General features: G+C 38.1%; 1 protein-coding gene across 1 annotated transcript in view; it reads right to left on the bottom strand.

The window, feature by feature from the left end:
- LOC144646011 (uncharacterized) overlaps positions 1–21,349 on the bottom strand; it is a 129,274-nt gene extending 107,925 nt beyond the window's left edge. Inside the window, exons 1-11 of the mRNA XM_078505531.1 lie at positions 21,230–21,349; positions 20,548–20,634; positions 19,567–19,719; positions 18,324–18,414; positions 17,608–17,834; positions 16,724–17,043; positions 14,737–14,872; positions 13,432–13,465; positions 12,049–12,334; positions 10,960–11,098; positions 10,072–10,179 (exon numbers count right to left, since the gene is read on the bottom strand). Coding sequence (XP_078361657.1) covers positions 10,072–10,179; positions 10,960–11,098; positions 12,049–12,334; positions 13,432–13,465; positions 14,737–14,872; positions 16,724–17,043; positions 17,608–17,834; positions 18,324–18,414; positions 19,567–19,719; positions 20,548–20,611 — 1,558 coding nt within the window. The 5' untranslated portion in view covers positions 20,612–20,634; positions 21,230–21,349. The remainder of the gene's footprint in view (positions 1–10,071; positions 10,180–10,959; positions 11,099–12,048; positions 12,335–13,431; positions 13,466–14,736; positions 14,873–16,723; positions 17,044–17,607; positions 17,835–18,323; positions 18,415–19,566; positions 19,720–20,547; positions 20,635–21,229) is intronic.

Genomic DNA, 21,349 nt, shown 5'->3' with positions numbered 1-21,349 from the left:
CAAGTAATTTTTCTCAATGGATTTTAAAATAATGAATTGCAACATACAACTAAACGGTATACTTTTTGTTTGTGAAAGTGCTGTATTCTTCGTGAAACGATTTTCTTGAACATGTTTTTTTTCTTTGGTTGTTATCGAAAATACATACATTTTAGCGGTTTTATGAAGGCGTCGTAAAATAATGAAAAGCTGAGTAAACCACAGTAATTAAGAATTTACTTTAGAGCTCGATTAATTATCACTTCAATTCGCTGAGTAAGGTCTCAACTACGATTTTCAGTTCCATTTTCGTACTATCTTTTGCCGCAAAGTTATCATAAAGTGCAAATAAAACCTTACAAATCACAAATCAAAATCGTAGAGATGGGAATATTTGCTTTCCCTTGTCAATGATACTGAAATCTAACACACGCTATTACACATACGTAGGTTGCAATATTGATATTTCAAAGTAAATTTGGCTTCCAATACAGGTCTTTTAATTTTGGCAAGAATGTCCGCAAAACACTTCGCTTTCTTTCCTCGTTAAGGTCGCGGGGGGACACCTTATAGGCCGGTCATAGTGTATTATTTTATTTTCAGCGTATCCACGAAGTGCAAGGAATGATATCAACACATTTACGAGCTATTCATGACTGGATAAAATATGCGCGTGTGATTTAAAGTGTTCTCATGTGTTACAGACACTGGGAACCAAAATGTTTACTCAAAAGTAATAATGTAATAAATGAGTTCTAGAAATACTGTAGATTTCCAGTATACGTGATTTTAAAAGAAAGAAAAACGGTGGGAACTCTTTAGAAATTTGAATTTGATGCCTCAAGTTTTTTTCAGAGTTTGAGATAACTTCTAATTCGCATTTTTCTTTTTCTTTTTTGGCTTTTGCTCTTCCGCAGTCCCCCAAATCGAATTTTGACTAACCGAATTCTTTTCCGAGGTGGATTTCAATTTAAAAATCCAAACCTGCATTTCATGGCTTTGTAATTTTTGCGTTTTGGGGGAAATTCGAAAATACACTGCAAAAATGTTTCTTGTGAGCAGCGGTCTATGATGCGCTTTAGTTCATACAAAAATCGATTTTAATAGCGGTCTGGTTAAAAATACGCAGATTTTAGTCATTTCGTGTTGTTGTTTTTCAGAAGACGGCATAGAAATTTGTCAAGGGTTATAAAGCACGTGCATAGCCATTTTTCTGCTCAAAAAGCCTTTTGATAAGCTAAACAAAAGTTGTTTGGTATCGTTGTTTGTCAAAGCTCTCTTTCTTAATTGAAATCCATCTTGGAAAATATTTCGGTCTATCAAAATCCGTTAATTTCTGGATTTCGTGTTCGAATGCACCCTAAAACTCATTTAGACGTGTTCGTTTTAAAACGCAACGTTATTTTTTTTTTATCTCGGCATTAAAGCGTGGGATGTAATTATCATATTACCACAATTGCATCCCTCCGTTGGCACTCGTGTTTAAGTCGGGACAACTTCGAAAATCTCAAAATTTGGACTTCAACAATTTTGTGTCCAACAATTCAGAGCAGATATAGAACTCCATGATCTGGCACCGAAGAGAGGTAAACTAGTAACACTGTAATGTGTCAGAATTACAAAAAAGCTTTTAGAAAAAGATAGAAGGCATCGAATTCAAACGATTATAACTTGCTTGAAAACTTTGAATTAAAAATAAAAGCATTTGTCATGACACTGTGGGTTTAGGCTGATCACTAGTATTAAAATCACAGTGTGCTGTCTTCTACTCAATCAGCAAACTTAGACACAAAATCATGCTTTTCTTTTCATTTTTTTAGTTTGGCAACTACGGGTTTTAACCTTTTAGCATGATGGTAAAGGACAATCTGCCTACACTTCCGCACACTTAGCTTCCTTTATTCCTTTATGGCTAAACAGCAAATTTTATTACTATTTGAAGGCTGTTGTCCTTCGATGCCTGATTCCCTCTAAGGCGTGCGCCTGCAGGGAATCATGGTAGCTGCATGGTTTGATGAATACAACTACGATAGAGGGAATCGGGCATTATATTTAAAAACATTTTAAACCCCCATATATTAAAAAAAATGGACAATATAACAGTTGGGACAAGCCATTGTAAGCTAACTTGAATTATGTACAAAATTTATTGAGACCAACATGTACTGCTGGACATCTTTTCGAACAATTGGCTTAGTCAGGCATTACCCGGAACTTCAACAGCATTCGGACCTCCAAAATCCAAAGTTATTTCATGTCATTGAAACAGGTATATGTGAAGATAAATGGAAATGTAGAATTAAGCCTCACGGAATTTTCACTCTCACAGCAAACGATCGCGCACAACAGAAAAACGAAGAAAAGAAAACAGACTAAAATATCCGACCGCCTCATGGCTAAAGTGGTACCGTTATGACGTCATCGCTTATTACAGTACGGAGAGACAAAAATTGAGGGATATTTTAAATACCTAGCACAATCCGTTTAAAAAAAAAATTAATAACTAAGTGCATAAAATATTACCGATGTACTAATCATTGTAGGGGTTTATTTTCAGTGCATGCAAAAAAAAAAAAAAATAAACATCCATCGTTGGTGTCTTAGAAACAGCCTTATCCTAAGACTTACCATCACTATCTCGATGAGCGTCCTTAACCTAAAGCTAAGCTGTTCTCAGAAATAAGTTGTTTAATATTCTGCTCACAGTTTTTGTTTATTTAATTAAATCGTTTCAAAGAAAATTTATATTTTAGTTTGGTCGGAAGGCTTTTTTCGCGTTTTACATGCTTTAAACCGTCTGAATTAGAATAAGGGTTTATTTTTTAAATCCAACTAGGAAACATCGTTGGAAGAAAAATTCAGTGAAACATCATTAAAAAATGCAATGAACGCTAAGGTCTTTTCTTTTTACTGTTGACGAAATTCATATAAATTCGAATAATAAGAATTAGTATAATTTCCAGAGGTGAATTCAATTCTGATTGGTCGGGAAGCTCGGACTATGTCGCAATATTCACCGCGCTAGGCGGTGAATATTGCATCTGAAGGTTTGGCTACTAAGCCATGCCACGTTTGCATAAAAAAAATGGAAGCTCGACTTACATTTTGACTGTTACGGACGTCTACGGACGTATGGTTGTTACTATTGGAATTTCGCTCGATGATTCCACTAGAAATAACAATATTTGACATACAAACTTCGACTTAATGTAACCTATGAATCAGCTCAAGGCAGTAACTTTGTGCTTTTCCTTCCTTACTGGCGTACAGCAAAGATTTTCCATCGAAAAACGTTGAACGTCGAAGAAACAGCTGAAGAAACGGCCTGTCAGTCACTACTTCATGTATGAGGCACTATACGGTACACATACGGTACACAACGGTACTCCATACATGAAGTATATAACCGACCAATCGATAAACATGTCAGTTTGGTCTTCTTTACCTGATGCTTGCTGTTTTGTCGTGAAAACAACTTCGCTGTACGCCGGTAAAGAAGGGAAAGCACGAGGTTACTACCTTTAACTGATTCAAACGCTACATTCAGTCAAAGTCTGCGTGTCAAATATTGTTATTTGTTGTGGAATCATCAAGCGAAATTCGAACAAGAATGACCTTACGCCCGTAGAAATCGTTAAAATTTAAGTCGAGCTTCCATTTTTAAACACGATTTATTCTCTTTCAGTTGAACTGCAATGCATTTATATCTAATCTTTGTTTATTTCTGATGGTGTTAGGTATCTCTGCGAGGCAAGTTGATGAAACTCCTCGTCCTGACGAGTCCCTCAAAATGGCTGCAAACATGAAGATCTTCGAAATTGGGCAAGTTTACACAGCTGTAAATATTTCATTAAGACGATACCAAAAGGTTTTTGTCGATAGGAACATTTTCTATTACATCTACTTTTCGGTTGCGTTGGTTTGATTGAAGTAGACCGCCTCACTTTTTCAAAAATAAAGTTTGAATCTGAGCCGTTTTCAAGTGTTTCATCAAGGTGTGTGGTAGGGGTGTCATTAATGTTTTGCTGCTAGCTTGATTCGAGCTCAATGTTCGTGAAAGTTGGTGTGATAAATTAAAAAGACATAATTTAACAGGCTGTAGTGTTTGTTTGGTACAGAAGTTGTTAGTTCTTTTTTAATTAATTTTCAAAGTTGTGGTAAATTTAAGCCTTGACAGTGGTCGTTACAAGTGCTCGTTCGGGTGAACCGAAAATCCTTAAAAACTCGAAAAAAATTAATGATCCGGTCAAGTGAATTGTGTTTTTAGTATAAGTACATGAAAGTCTTGCAACACACTAGAAAAGAGCGAAATCTATTTAACAAGCCAGATCGGGCAGACCACTATTACAGATACAGCCTCTTAAACCCATCTTTTTAACATAAATGGTTCTAGAACGCTTTTTCATCGTTGTTTATTGCATTTGATAGGTTTGAGCGAATTTGGAGTGAAAACAAATGCGAAAATTAGATTTCAAAATGTAACACTAGCGCGTGCCACATCATGCGATTACCCATAGAACCGCCTTAACTATCAGTCTTTCTTATTTTCTTTCTTTTTTGTTAGGCTTGAATTTATATACACACTGTAATGAGTCATTGGCAAGGCAAGAAAAGTGCTTGACATACCTTCAGTGTTACTTATCAGGAACTCCTTTTATTATGGGTATGTGCAGTTATAGTTCCGCTCACAGCTGAAATGCCAGACGAGAGCTCTCAAGTTTTATCCAAAATGATATGAATAATAAGCAGTTTATACGTCTCGTTTGTGTGACATGCGACACGTAAACAGTTGGCAGTAGGACGTTTTGTAAGATAACCTGTGAAAAATAACTTCGTCCAGCAGCTTAGTGAATGGAGCTGGTCGTTAATGTTCAAATGATTCGTAGATGCCTTGTAAACTCTAACATCGAGATAAAAGTGCGCGAGAAAACAGCGAATCTGTGTTTCGACACTAATAACAAAGAACAACGGTGCGTTTCGATGGGATATTCCAAGATTGGATTTTTAATCACAGATCACACGTCTTGTTTGTGTGACACACGACACGTAAACCGTTCGCGGCTGTTATGAGTTTTTTAAACATAACTTGTGAAAATAACTTCGCCTAGCAGCTGAATGAATGGAGCTAATGGCGATAATGTTGAAATTTAAACAGATCGATTATTGTTTTGTTAAGTTAAGCTAGAAAATAAGAATTTATAAGATGTAGCTACTCTTAGAGGCAACTAATTTGCAGAGAGACTTTACATCTTTATATAAAAATGTCGGCTTTCGTCGGTTTATGTAAAGAAAATCAATAAACAAGCAAGCAAAATACAAAACTTTTGCAATTTCTTGTTAATTGATTACATTGAATTTGCATTTAGGTTAGTTTTCTCGTTAAAAACCTGCTTGATAAATTGACAGTGTAGAGCAAGTAACTCCTGAAATATTCTATTGTGTGTTAAGTGAACAATCGAAACTTTTTTTAAGTTGCATAGAGAGCGTTTTATTTATTTTTATCTACAAAACGTATTATATGATTTTTTTGTGCAGTTGCTTTAAAGCAACCACACAACGTCTGTTTACCTGATTTGCGCGATTACAAACTTTATAACACGTAAGGATCAAATTTTGCACATACATAGCTGCATAAACTTAAAATTTAAAAAAATTTTACCAAATGAATTTTGGAGTAGAAATTTAACGGTAAAAGGGTTTGTTTTTAGGCTCTTTTTTCAACACCAAATTTGATGCCGCGAAAAAGTACGTGGCTTATTTAAAAAGAAGTCTTCAAAAAACACTCTACAAAGTTGTTGGGAAATATTGAGTCTCCACGAGTTACGAAAGTTGTGGCGAAAATTTTCGTGCGATACGAAACGTGGCCTGGCGTTTTCATGGCAAACAGGCTTTGACAATTTTGTTGTATATGTAAATAACAGCTGAAATCACGTCGAGACATCGATCTCAAGCGCAAATGAGAGTCTACATGTGCTGAGAGATGCGTGGTGAAGGAGAGCGATATTCAACTGTCATCGCCAATCATCAGGGTTCGGTATAATAAGTTAGAAACCAGCAAGAGTTCTAAGAGAGCCCATAAACGTTATTAGTGAAAAGGAGCTGGATTCAAATCCCTGACGGGCATGATTGTGTCTTCCGTTATCTTTTAACCCAGCATTAGAACAATACAGTATAATACTGACTGTTATTTTACTGCCAGTAATACAAGACCGAATTCTCAAATAAAAAGAAAACAACGTTTAAGTTTGCAGAAATGTTTATTCCCGTTCATTTTCCTTAATAGTTTATCCCTCTACATATTTGTGCCTCCGTGTCTTTGTTTTGCACATGTATACCACTTATCATTATATGATCCAAAAACAATCAGTCAACCTGCAAAGAGAGATAAGAAAATACAGTAGCTTTTATTAGCCGGCGAGATCCATCAAAATAAAATACTCATTTTCAAATCTCTCAAGAGTTCGTCTAAGTAAATAACTATTCTCACTGGGAGCCCTAAACGCCCCAAATTCCAATTTACTTCCCTGCTTCTGTATAAACTCTAGGAAGTCTATTGTGCATAATTTTTGGCTAAATTAGTATAAATAGGCCTGTTTTATCATGCTTTCCCTCTCTTTGCTTATACGGACGCAAGACATCAGATCGTCGCCCCACCCTCCTCCCAGCAGCGTTGGCTTACCTTTGCGACTTAGCTCCAACCTCGTTCCCAGGGTCTCTCTCTCCCCGCCCTCCAGAGCGAGAGAAGAGAGGGCGGGGAGAGAGAGAGACCCTGGGAACAAGGTTGCCTTAGCTCCCGCTCCGTTCCGCCTCCGGGCTCGCCTCTTTCCATATGTTATCCCAACCTGGGGCGTGTGGGAGTGGGGGCTCCCAGTGGGAATTTATTACTATTTGGCTGACTGAATTCCGCTAATTTTAAGGCGGTTTTTCAAGACCAGCTAGCGATGTCATTTTTTCTAGCCCTTTATGCAGACACGTTTTGGGGTCGCATGGAATAGGAGCGCGCGACGAGTCCAAAGGACTTAAACGAAGCGGGCTTGTGTAGTTCGAATACTTTACACAGCGGTTTGGTTCTTGCAGCAATGGTACGGTATATGGTGATACAGATATTATGTACAGGCAAATATCTGTGGGTGAACGCGGTAGTCTCTTATTAACCATACAAAAGCAAAATCAATAGAACTGAAGAAAGAAAATTTTCTGATATTTCATTTAAAATTACATTAACTGAAAGGATTGCAGATAGGTGGAAGTGAACTAATATAATAGGATGGCAAGACCACAAATTTACTAATCAAATAAAACACAAACATATCTACCCGTTGCCTTCCTTGTCACACTTTCTCGCATTCATCTATCTCGGATTCTGAAGAAAAAGTAATGAAACTGAATAAGAGATTGATCAAAAGTGTTTTCTGGTATTATAAATGTAATTGAAGTGATTAGAGCAAAGTCTGGCGATTCATTTATTTTTTCAACATCTTTTTAATTGCACTGCCAGTTGTCAATTGCCTGTATTAGTAATTAAGTCATGTCTTATTTCCATTAATTTTGCCTTTGAATAATGACTTTTATACAAACGGCCATTTACCCTCGCAAGTTGCTCCAAGCCATCCAGCAGCGCAATCACAGCGGTAATTTCCAACAAGATCAACACATGTGCCGCCATTTTTGCAAGGATCAGGGGAACACTCGTTGATATCTGCAATTAAGGAATTACCACTAGTGAATTACAATCCATTTATTTTAATCTATCGATTCACTTTACGGACAATGACTGGTGCAGAGAATATTCGTTTTGAGGTTGTTTGTCCTTTTCTTTGGCTTGTTTTCTAAAAGAAGTGGGTGACTTTTCCTTAGTGGTTCTATCGATTTCTAAAAACACTCGGAAGTCTGGAACAACTCGGTAAATCCCAAACACTAGTCTGCATTTCATTTCCCTTTCTCTCAGTCCTATCAAATCGAAGCCATTGTTATGTACTAGGGAAAAGTCATCCCCTCAAATTAATTCCATGATTCAACCAATTTTATCAAAACATTCTTTGTTCAGGTCAGTGTCGGTACCAGTTAGTAAGTTATGAATCATTTCATCCGAGAAACATTTGTGAAACATTCCTTTGAAAATGAAGACACCTTTATTAGCCGAACGATCGATTTTTTTATCGATTTTTTTGAGCCAAAACATTTAGAAGCTAATATTCTCCACTATTCCTATGAAGTGTCATTACGTTTTTAAAAGGTTTTTTTTTCGAAACATTGATAGGTTTTCATCACCTGCTTCGCAGTTATTTCCAGAGTATCCTGAAGTACAATCACAGCGATAACTTCCCTGAAGATTGACACAGGTAGCTCCGTTCTTGCAGGGACTGTTGGCGCACTCGTCAATATCTTCAAAGAAATATAAATTCAATGTTTGCTTAATGATTTCTTAGGTGACGCAGCAGTGGTGTCGTTCAAATTCTTTGAAACATGTAAATTTGTATTTCTAATTTTCCATTCCCCGAAGATTGACGCAGGTAACTCTGTTTCGCACGGATGATTCATAAACTCGTTTCTATCAACAAGACTCCGCCAAAACTTTACTTAGGTATCATTGAGCTGTCTAACGGCCTCAAAACTAAATTGTGCTGTACTTTAAATTAATATTCTCCAATCATTGTCCAATGTATGTAATAATTCAGAATCAGTTATTGCGCACCTGCATCGCAGTTGTTTCCAGAATATCCAGATGTACAATCACAGCGATAACTTCCCTGAAGATTGACACAGGTAGCTCCGTTCTTACATGGATTGTTTGTACACTCGTTTATATCTGGAAATAACATAAAATAACAGTCGGTATCTGCATACGTAATAGGACTATATGCTGTCTGATTTGGATGAAAAAAAAAAAAAACGTTCCGAGGACAGCCAAAATTGGACGAGGTCGAAGACCGAGTCTAATTTGGCATTCAAAAGAATTTTTTGGAATTTGGTTATTTCAATATAGGCTAAGCATGTAGCCTCCTACGTATTAATTACATAGTTAGTCAGTCAATCCAGTATTGTTAAGAAGGCTGTTTTCCTCGAAGAAAGGCAGTCTGAAATGTTGAGAATTTCTTAATCTCAACGTAGCGTAAACCGGTCGCAAATGCAAGCTGCACATTCGCTGGTAGCAAAATGATAACACAACCAATTAACCTCAGAAAAGCTTTCTGAAATAGTAAACATAATTATACGATAGTCTGTGAAACTCACTCAAGTTTTGTCTTCCAAAAATGAAAGACGTAAAATTGTCCGACATTTCTTTTTCACTTCTGTTCGTTCGTCATTCCCCTTTTTCAAGTACAGGAAAAAGCGACGAATAATTGTATCTACGATCCCAGACGAAACCAGTTGAGACAAATGCATTTCACAGATTTTCGCGAATGTCTTGACTGGCAAGCTTGTTGAAAACATATTATCCCCCTCTCCCCCAACGTAACTCAATGTTTTTATGGGGTTTGCTATTCACCAGGCTTTTTTCCATAAAACGACAACATTGGCAACATTGAAATACGGGAGGGAGCTAGGGATTGACAAAAATGAGCAAAGCGTCTCACCCGTTTTGGCCGGGATTGTAGGTCATGGTGATCATCATCATCGTCAGCATCATCATCATCATCATCATCATCATTCTTTATTTCGTTTAATTTTGTAACAATGTTTTATATCAACAAAAAGCATCTACTCTATATAACACTTTAAACTATTTTATTTTAACCTTATTAATCTAATGCAGGGTTTGTCACGTGAAAACTCTACAATAGGTTTGTTGAACAGTCATCACTGACTATAGAAGATCACACATGTGATTTTTGAGATATGAGCATCTCATTATTTAAGCCAATTTCATACCAGCTCTTTTTTTCTATAGTTTACTGATAATTAAATCTTGGATCGAGCTCAATAAGATGGAAGCTCGACCTTTGAATAAAACAGTCCGATGTTTTAACGTGAAAAAAGAGGCACTGGTTTACATAATCACAATAGAGTACGTTTGTTTTTCTTTAGCTAGAAAACATAATTTGAAAATGAAGAAATGCCTAAAAAGGTAGCAGCAGGGTACATTTTCACCTGTTTCGCAGTTATTTCCAGAATATCCAGATGCACAATCACATCGGTAACCTCCCACAAGATCAACACAGGTAGCTCCGTTTTTACATGGATTATCAACACAATTCACTGCAAAACGATGAAGCATAGAATGTAAACATTTTGTCATCACTAAATACGATATTATCTTTTTTCTGATTGGTCCACTGCAGCAAACTAAATTTTAATTCTTAGTTTTACCCCGCAAAATATGCCCAAATTCTCAATGTAATTATTAATAGATAAATATGATAAGCAAAAATTCACAACTGTGCTATTAACCCTCGGACGTACAAGCAAACTCATACCCCCAAAATCGTACAAGGGGGGAGGGGGTGGGGGGGGGGTGGATGGAACCCCTTCCCGGAGTTTTCGTTATATTAAGGCGTAGCGAAATTACTTTGCTCTGAGAAGAAAGCCCTTAGCTTACTCTACAAGATGACATAAGTTTAATTGGCTGTGACGTCATAAGACGCCACGTGACGTCATAAGAGCCGCCATCTTGGATCCGCCATCTTGGATTTCAACATTTTTTTAGAAAGTCACAAAAACACGGAAATTGATGCAAAATCAAGCTAGAATGCTTATGAAATGTAAAAATAAACAAATCTTGCACTTCTGTTTTAAAAAAACTGGAAAAAATCAAGAAAAATGTTAAAAATGACGATTTTTGGCAAGACCTGCTTGTGTTTATGACGTTGCCATGCATGGTTACATGGCTGACATATCAAAATTTCCGCAAAGGATGAATGAACAGCTACCGAAAGTTTCAGCATTGTAGGGTAAATGCTTTTTTCAAAATTTGGAAAAAACCTTACGCGGGGGTGTACGTCCGAGGGTTAAGGAAATAAGATGTCGGAGATAACTTACGGGCTTCTCCATAGATCTCTACTCTAAGACAGTTCCATCTATTTCGCTGAGTTGGATTAAAGCGAAAGTATCTTGCAGACACCGGCACCGGCAACTTGTGTTGATCAATTGTGTTACTGCCACCTGTTCTCTGAAATTCCTTTTAAATAAGATATAAAACACATTTGCGATTAAACGTAGTGTTCACAAAAATAATTTGTGAAACTCGTAGCGAGTTAATACAATAAATGAAATACAATACGATCCTAATTTACATGTACCCTCCCCTGGTTTGGGTTTTAGTGACAATAGTGTTTTATATTTTTTTCCGATGTTAATTTAAAAAAATGAAAAAAAATCATGAATATTATCCCTGTAATTCTTAAATGAACAAACTTAACTGGCTGGTCAAGCACTTCACTATCTCAGCGAACAGTTCATGACAAGAATCAGGATCACTGGGCGCACAACCCCACTCCTGAGCATCTCTTGGTATAAATCGACCCCTGGTCAAAGAAATTGTTCTTATTTTATAGTAAACATTTGAAACAATCTTGACAATACTCTTTTAACAAAATCTATTTATAAAGTTAATTACCGATTTTTAACCGTATTTTTATTTTATACGGATTGTTGCATTTTAATTGTATGTTGTATGTTTTAACATTTTTGTAATGAATTCTAGTCCAGAGTTATCCTCAGTCGTATTAATGAATGAAGTGATAGACTGTGTGGATCTTTTTTACTGAAAAAAAAAATAGTGGCTTAGGTGAGATTCGAACCCAGGACCTTCGGGTAACATGGCCACTTGGAATCACTCACGCTTTGTTCCCATCGTAGCTTTTATTTGTAGTTCAGATGGCAAAGCAGTGGTCATGTAACCCGAAGGTCCTGGGTTCGATCCCACCTGAGTCACTGATTCTTTTTGTGACCAGCATTCACAAAGTCTATCGACATAGAAACGTGATAGTTAAAGACTAAAGCGCTGTGTTTGAAAGTCGTACACGTACTCAATCCTATCCTTGTGCTCCTATATATCGGAAAGTCCCTAGTAATAAGGATACTATTACTTTTTCTTATAATTGCCATATTTATCATCTTTTATCTCACCACGTCGGCACCATTTGTATCATGATACGTGTTCCAGCTTGTTCCATCAGAGGAGTAAGACAGCTTAAAGGCTTTAACCCATTCATTGCCATTTCTGTCTCCTTGGGTAGCAAGAGCACACGCGTCAAATGGTTTTCCGAGATCAACCTGCAGCCAGTCGTCATTCCTAGCTGCTTCTTGTGCACACCAGCCATCACCTCTGTCTCCATTGAGTCGACCATAAGCGGCTTGGTAACCATCGGCATATTGAGAGGAAGCTGACATCTGGTTATCGGGGATAATACTGGATGGATGGATGGATGGATGGATAATCTTTATTTAAAAACGTCAAATTCTGCTCAAACACAATCTAATAATTTAAGAAGAGGGAAATATATAATGTAATAGCTGCTCACTCTCCTGAGTTCGTTCATAGTCCCAGGGACTCTCTGTCTCGGAGACTGTTCCACAGTGGCGCCACTGTACGTGCTGTTTTTGTATGTTAGTGCGCGGTAATGGACATTTAGTGTTTTCGAGTCCCTTAGGTTGTACGCGGTTTCTCGTTTTTCTTGTGATAGGTAGTCTGGAGCCACCCGTGCAGAGACCTGTACCATCGTGGCTCTTTGATTGCTCCTGGCGGCTGTTTCCTCCTGTTTCTTCACCAGCGTGCGCGTCATGTTGAGAAGGTCAACACGGGCTGCTCTTCTGGCTGTGCTGTTGGTTCCCACGTTCCCCCAGTCTCGTGTCGTGCGTGTTTGCTCTTTTTAGGTGTGGTTGCTGGGGACGTGCCTTACTCGTTGGCCCCATCCCAGGCAATTTTCTTGTTGTTTCTCGTGCTCTCCTCGTCTTCGTCGATTCCTCCAGTATTTGCAGACTGTGCCTTGTCGTTTTTGCACTTTCGGGCCTGTGATTCTGCCTCTGCCTGATCCATGTTCTCGGTTTTGTCATTTTGAGTGTGTGCTTCGCCGTGTGCGTTTTCTGTCTTGGTTTGGCGTACTGATTTGTCTGTGTTGTCACTCGCGTTGTGTGGGTGTCATCTGCGTCATCCTTGGCTCACATTTGGGCATTCGGAGATCGTTTTTTATGAATGTGTGGCCCTTCGTTCCCTGGGGGACACCCCATATACAACTCTGGAGAGCGAACCATTGATGAGCACATTTGTGTGCGGTTTTCTTTGACCACCATTGGTGTGATTACCATTTCCGTATGACTTATTTGGGATCTCATGGTCAACTGTGTCGAGGCCTTTTGATCGGCACAGCATTGATTTTGCCGTGATCGATTTTTCCCAGTTCTGTGGCCTCGAGGGAGCCGTTCAGTTGAGTGAATGGCACGACCCGATTGGTGTTTACAATGATATCGTGTTCTTCTAATAGCATATAGTTGGTCATAATACTGAGACTGAGACTGCCAACACCAACAGGGTTATCGAAGCAAACTATAATTAATTAACTGATTGATTAATAACACAACAATGCCCAATATGATTGTTTTAAATAGTGCGGGTGTTTACATAGCCCGATACAAACAGTAAGCGCTGTATGGGAGAATTTAGACCCGATCAATCTTTTAGCACTATCAATTGACTGCAAACACCAACCAGGTTTTTGAAGCATTAATCTACATAAATTAAAGCTCGTCATGTACCAAACAAAGGTAAGGTAAGGTAACTCTGTTTCCGAGCCAAGTGGCCCATACAGCCGGAGCTTATCCCGGTTTCCGTAGCATTAAGCGACTAGGAGTATTGCTACCCCCCCCCCCCCCTGGATGGGATGCTAGTCCATCGCAGGGTTACCCCCCAGCAGTAAATTCGCTGGTAACCATTTATACACCTGGGTGGAGAGAGGCACTATTAGAGTAAAATGTCTTGTCCAAGGACACAACGCAGCGCCCCGGCCAGGCCTCGAACCCGGGCCGTTCGACTCGGAGTCGAGCGTGCTAACCATTAGGCCACCGCGCCTCACACAACCCACAACCTGTACCAAACAAAGTGGAAGTATTAATCTCAGCTGCGAATCTGGGAGAAACACGCCGACATTCTGAGCACGCTAGGCACACTCGGCGAAAACTTTTAGGCGATGATTAATAAATCACCGTAGTTTTACACCACGAAAGAGCCATGACAGTGGAGTGCTTTTATGCGTTCGTGATTTGGAGCATATTTCCACAAAGAAATGAAAATTACTTTCTTTAGAGTTGTGCTTATTTTGGAGTTACATTGCTGTCTGTTGTACTCTAAATCTTTCTGAAAAAAAAAGCTTAAGTGACAATAAGATTCCATTGTGCTGTTGGCTGTTCAGGCGTACGGGCTTAGAAGACAAAGAACAAAAGTTTTTAACTCGACATCGTCTTCTTTTTCAACCGAGGTTCGCGCTAAAAAATTTGTGCATCTATAAATGGACAAACAACGTCCAAATGGAATCTAACTGTCATTTGGCAAAGCATATTTTAGGAAAAAAACGAATAGCTATTTTGGGGATTAAAAGTGTTTTAAAAGATAAAAATGCATTTTTAAAAGTATATGACATCTTAACTACATTGTCAGTTAATTTAAAAGAAAAGTTTTTTTTTTTGGTCAGTACCTTTTTACTTTTATATCCTTATCCTCTTCTGCTCACAAAGGACCAAAACAAAAACACCAAAAAATCTCCCTATAGTTTGCCGTGGGACAGCATCTTCAAAGGAAAAATAGTGACTTGAAGAACTCACCAAACGAGTATATCTCCACTCTCAAACAATTCCAATTATTTCGCAGAGTTGGGTTAAAGCGGAAGTATCTGGCAAAGACGGGCACAGGCAACTTGTGCTGATCAATTGTGTTGCTATCACCAAGTCTTTGAAATTCCTAAGAGTAAATAACAGACAATAAGTTTTGTACAAGCATCGCCATTCCGATAGCTAAGTAGTAGAAGGACCGGCAATAAAAAGGAATCCAATGAAAATAAATCCAAAAAATAAATTAGATTAAATTACAGCAAGGTCCATAAAAGCGTGGTTAATGATATTTTTCGTGCAGTCATTGCCCAATCAAGAGCCAAGGGAAGCTTCCTCGTGACTTCTAATCGGATTACTTCTGCACGAAATAAAGTCAATTAACCCTCGGACGTACAAGCAAACTCATACCCCCATCATCGTACAAGGGGGGGTGGATGGAACCCCTCCCCGGAGTTTTCGTTATATTAAGGCGTAGCGAAATTATTTTGCTCTGACAAGAAAGCCCTTAGCTTACTCTACAAGATGACATAATTTTAATTGGCTGTGACGTCATATGACGTCACGTGACGTCATAAGAGCCGCCATCTTGGATCCGCCATCTTGGATTTCAACATTTTCTTAGAAAGTCACAAAATAACGAAAATTTATGCAAAATCAAGCTAGAATGCTTATGGAATGTAAAAATAAACAAATCTTGCACTTCTGTTTTAAAAAACTGGAAAAAATCAAGAAAAATGTTAAAAATGACGATTTTTGGCAAGACCTGCTTGTATTTATGACGTTGCCATGGCAACGCCATATACCATGGGCACATGTTTGACATATCAAAATTTCCGCAAAAGATGAATGAACAGCTACCGAAAGTTTCAGTATTGTAGGGTAAATGCTTTTTTTCAAAATTTGGAAAAAACCTTACAGGGGGGGGGTGGCACCCCCCCCCCCCTTGTACGTCCGAGGGTTAATTTAAAGTAATCCTCTGAAACCCAGGGGCAGCAAGTCGGGACGACTGGATTGTAGGGCGAAAGTTTACAACAACTTAAAGAGAGCCCCTGGACACTTAATCGTACCGAACCAGTTCCTGAAGCGTTTGAAATCCTTCCTTCTGATCGGCCAGAAAAATAGTTTTTCTGGCTAACCAGCGAGGAGGACCAGCAGAACGACAATGACGTATTATTACATGAAGTTGTTTTCCTCATCGGCTCGTTGTAGTTGTTTGGCCCTTGCATCGGATGACTTTTCGTGGAGAGTATCTGAAAAAAATTCAATGAGGCCCGGGAAATCGCAAACTGTAGCATAGAGCAAGGAAACAAATAACTTTTCAATTTTTCAAGGCGGATTTTAATATCAAAGATGTCGATAATTTATATAGTTATACGCTATGCACGACTTCTAGTTTCTCTACTGTTTACAATAATTATTATTGTTTTTGTTATTTAAATGTACAAAAAACTAATCGTCAGCGATATCTTTACCATTGCTTGGCCCGTGCAACGCCGGAAGATTTTCACAACATGGGAAGTTACAGAAGTCGTTCAACGATCGAGGAGAAATAAAAGCAATTGTTGATTACTGGAATGGCTATTAAAAAAGCTCACAACGGACAGTGTAGAAGATGGAAGCCGTGTTAAGTTTTTTTTTTCTTTCTGAGACTCCCCATAAAAAATCATCCGTTGCAACTACGACGAAAAAAAACAAACTATTTTTCTTTCAAACAGAAGAAAGGAATTAGAACTCTTTAGGAACTGGTTCGGTGAGAGTAAGTGCACAGGCGCTTTCTCGAACGTGTTGTAAACTTTCGCCCGAAAATCCCGTCGTCCCGACCTGATGCCCCTGGGTCTCCGAATATGATTAAAAGTGGAAGGACTCGTTAAATCACACTGTCGTCTCAATCATCGAGATCCGTCACCAACACCACACCATTGTCATTGTCATGACACTTTTATATGCCTTTCCTTTTGAAATCAATGAAACTGAATCTAACCACGTCGGCGCCACTTGAATCTTGATACGTACTCCAGGTTGTTCCATCAGAGGAATAAGATAGCTTGAAGGCTTTAACCCATTCATTGCCATTTCTGTCTCCTTGAGTAGCAAGAGCACACACTTCGGTTGGTTTTCCGAGGTCAACCTGCAGCCAGTCGTCATTCCTTGCTGCTTCTTGTGCACACCAGCCATCACCTCTGTCACCATTTAGTCGACCATAAGCGGCTTGGTAACCGTCGGCATATTGAGAGGAAGCTGACATCTGGTTATCGGGGATGATACTGAGACTGCCAACCCCAACCGGACTATCAAAGCAATCTGTAATTAATTAATGAGTAGATTGATTAATTGATTGATTGATTGATTTATTAATAACACCAATGCTGCTTACGTCATTGCTTTAAATACTCGACCAATGATATATCCTCGCATTATGGTTAAAAACTGTGTAGCGCCTTAACATACATTTTAAAAAAAAATCGTGGTTTGTTATATTAGGCTAAATGTTTTAAAAACTCCAGACATTTTGGAACTACTATCCCTTTGTCAGTGGATGACCATCACTGTTTAAGTCCTGAAAGGTATTAAATTTTTTAAAACATTTACTGCTAGACAACAAAACCACATTTTTTTAACTACATTTGTATGTAAACAGGAAGAACAATATGGGACAATGCACAATTTAAGGATATTTTAAGCACTTTCGATTTCTTGAAGCTTTCGTACTTCAAGAAGTAAACAGGAATAGTTTCCTGTTCTTATAACAAATTGTAGCAATACGTCATAACCAAGGTTACATAGGCTCGTTCAAAACGACTACAAAACTTATCAAAACGCCTATTATACAGTGCGTATGATCAATGTTTGAAAATAATTACGTACTTGACGTGAGTGGAATTCTCAACGTTATCTCGCTGGGTCCCTGACCACTGTTTGCCTGTTGTTGTGTAATCCACGATGGTTTGGTTAGTCCTGCGTATCCGGCCAGAGCATATGAACCTCGAAACTCCGTCAAAATGGGATCAGTAGCGCCCAGTCTCTTGAGAGCATCAATTGCTTCTGACACGTGATTCGAACCTGCATCTTGAATGGCGACCAAAACGATTTCGCTGCGGTGAGAAAGAACATTGTATTTGTGAAGACAAATAACAGTAGAAAGAGACGTAAAACTTGCAATTTAAAAAAAAAAATACTAGTTACTGTCTCTATTAACATTCAAAACAAAAAGTTATGCGAGACGTTCTTCTTTTAACTTAGCTTGTCAAGCAGGGAGAAGCAATTATAATTAAATGCTGTGAGTTTTGTGCGGCCAATATCTCATTTGATTTATCTTTTCTTGTACAAAAGAAGGTAAAAAAGGAATGGTTTTAGTTAATCGACAAGGCGGCCTGACAGTACTGAAAAGAGGTTTTATAATAATTATATGGGATACTGAATAGATGTCAATGTGAGTCAAGTTAGTCCACGGGACTGCATGCTTCCACAGCAAAAATGGTTAAATATGAATGTATTTTCGGATTTTCAATTTCCCGATGAATTGATAATCAAACAGACCTTTGCTTTGGAAAACTACTGACTTGTAACAAATTTGCACTTACTCTCCCTGTATGCCATTAAGATAGTCTCTCAAGCTGTTACCAGCGTTGCCATCTCCATGCGTATCGAAAGACATTGCCCCGAGCACGGCACCTTAAATTGAAATATACTTGTATTATTTGTGTACGTTTTTCGTGACGTCTGTGTGTTGTTTTATTGCTGTCTTCTCGTTACAGCTGTATTTAACGTTGTTTTTTTATGTTTTTTATTTTAAAATCGTTTTTGTTGTTGCTGTTGTTGTTTTTATTTTGCTTATGTATGAAAATGCAGTATGGGATAGCTATAGTGCTAAAACCTTGATATAGTTTTAAAATTTCAGAAGTGAGAGGAGGATTACATTAACGCTGAAAAAAGGACGCAATTAATTTCCATCTTTGATGCATTAAGCTGGCTGCTATTCACTGGAGAATTGATAAGTCAAAAGTATGGCAGGGAAGGGGGAAGAACATTTGTGAGGGAACATTACAAATTGGAACAGTCAAGATATAAATATTTGCTTTCTACGGAGGCGTTTTCTCTTTAGCATCTTTCTATAAAAAAGTGGTCTCTACTACGGTACGACTGTCTCTGAGAACGTTTCTCAGCAGTCTTACTTCGAGTTCTGCTAAAAGCGGAACTACAGGGGGCGAAGCGCGCCAGCGAATCCCTATGGGTAAGAAATTTTGGTAAACCCATGAAGCCGACAAAATTTGGCAGTTATGTGGCGAGCGAGCGAGTGTACGTACAGACTCTGGGAGTGGAGGAATGGAAGACACTGGGGAAGAGTATATCATCTTATGCCGCCTTACATTTTCCAGGATCGATATTGGACACCCATGCTGTCGTTGACAGCTGTCAACAAAAGGTATCCGCTAACCAGTATCACATGACCATATCGCCTCGGGTTAAGGGCTCATCGAAGTCACGCGAGTTTTGAAGCTGACCGCTGACCAGGTAGTGATTTTACCTTGGATCGCGGGCTCAGTCTTATTTCTTCTGTCCTGGGTTCCGAGAAGAAACTGTCAGCGAAACTTCTGCGATTGGATTTGACGATTTATCTCTGCTATGGAATCTTTCTTGAGCAGTTACGTACGCCAGGTGTATTCAATAACTTCAATGAGTATATATTTTCAATAAGAGTATTTCCACAAGTTATGTATATTAAGAAGCAGCAAAACATGTGAAGCTCCGCTTTTAGGCTTGGCTAAATCTATATATTACAATAACAAGAACCTCAAAGCATCGTATGAATGGTTGTTGAATTACCTGTTGTAGCATCAACGCTAACAACGTTATGTCCCCTGCCGTGGGGAGAATGATCTATTCCATTCACCTTGATGTAAGCAAAACCACATGAGTTAGGCGCTATATTTGGATCATTACAGCCTTCGCTTCGGATGTAAATATCCACGAAGGTATCTGCAAGGAAATAAATGTAAACATGAAGACAATAATGGTATTGGAAATTCTAACTTTCACAAGTGTTCCGATTTTTGCAAGGTTTCTTGGTTTCTAACCCCAAAATTCTTTGTTCATCGCTGAATAAGTAACTGCGTTTCGTCTCGTACAAATCAGAGTTGATCGTGCTCGTAATGTAATTGCAAATTACCTGCCTGATACTTTCAGAAATTGTACTCTATTCAGTCCAATTGCTAGAATTGCGTTTAGCAAGAAACCTTTATAATACGACAAGCATGGTTTGAAATAATTAATAATGGTAAACTATTTTTTTTATATTTATATAAGATTTACCCGATGGCATTACACACATGATATATGGTTACTTATTTTATCTCTCTGTATGGCTTCATCTTTAAAACGCTGTGATTAAGCTATAATGGGAAATGTCAGGTAGAAATGAAAATCTTTGATGGACCCGATTAGCAAATGCATGTTGCTGAATATTGTAGATGGGTAAAAACGACATTGTTAACAAAACAGATAGAACGTTGAAACATTGAAATAAGTCAAAATTGGAAGAACTGTGTTTAACTGGTATTAAAAGGGCCAACTACCCAACAAAAAAAAAATTAGGGTCTGGGGGGGGGGGGGGCCCCCCCCTTGTTGGCCGGGAAAATTAACACCTTAACAATAAAAGCCAAAAGAGAGGGGTCGTATATGGGTAATCCCTTTCTTTGCTGGGCACATATTTATTTATTTTGGAAGAACTGTGTTTAACTGTATAATCATTGTAATAAATAATAAAATAAAATTATTGTAAAAAAATGTAATAATAAAGTCATCTACCTTGACTTGTTTTGCACACATCCGCGATCCACAAACTCATCAAACAAAACAGAGGAAACTTCATTGTAGAAATGACGGTGCTTCAACCTGAATTTAAGCAGTTGAAATAAGTATGTCACGTCAATATTTTCCATCAGTTTCTGATACTGTATTTTCTTGTTTAAAAAGTGTTGTTGTAAAGATAACATTATAGCCCTCGAGTCGATTAAGCAGTTTAATTATCTAATAGCATTGAATATGCCACTGAAACCCATACAATTCTCATCAATCTTTGATATGAAATATAGTTAAGTTACGTACCAGTTCTCCTTTGCAGTTATTAAAGCACATCATTTTCGAATGGCCTTAAAAGGTTTAGTTTAAATAACAAGGTTTACAGAAGAATAATGTTGAAGTAATATTTGAAGGGTTCATTTTCAGCGCCAAAAATAAAAATATACAGGCACGGTTGGTGTCTTAAAAATTGTCTTACACTGGAAACGCGACATGATTATATCGATAGGCGTTCTTAGTCGAAAGTTAAGCTATTTTTTAAGAAATAAAATGGTTAATTTGGTCGTGAGGTTGTGTTTCACGTTTTAGATGCTTTAAATATCATAACTATATTTTAGGTTTTTAATCCAGCTACTCTATATACGCATTGCAATGAGACACTGGCAAGAAAGAAAAGTGTTTGACATACCTCCAGTGTTACTTACGAATTATTGTTTATAATGGATGCGCGCCGTAATAGTTCTCCTCAATCACAGTTGAAATGGCCAACGAGTGTTCTCAAGTTTTGTTCAAAATGATGTGATAATTG

This window comes from Oculina patagonica, chromosome 1 (assembly GCF_052425735.1).
Source record: "Oculina patagonica isolate OP01 chromosome 1, crgOcupat, whole genome shotgun sequence".
NCBI lineage: Eukaryota > Metazoa > Cnidaria > Anthozoa > Scleractinia > Oculinidae > Oculina > Oculina patagonica.
This window is presented reverse-complemented; position numbering and strand designations above follow the sequence as displayed.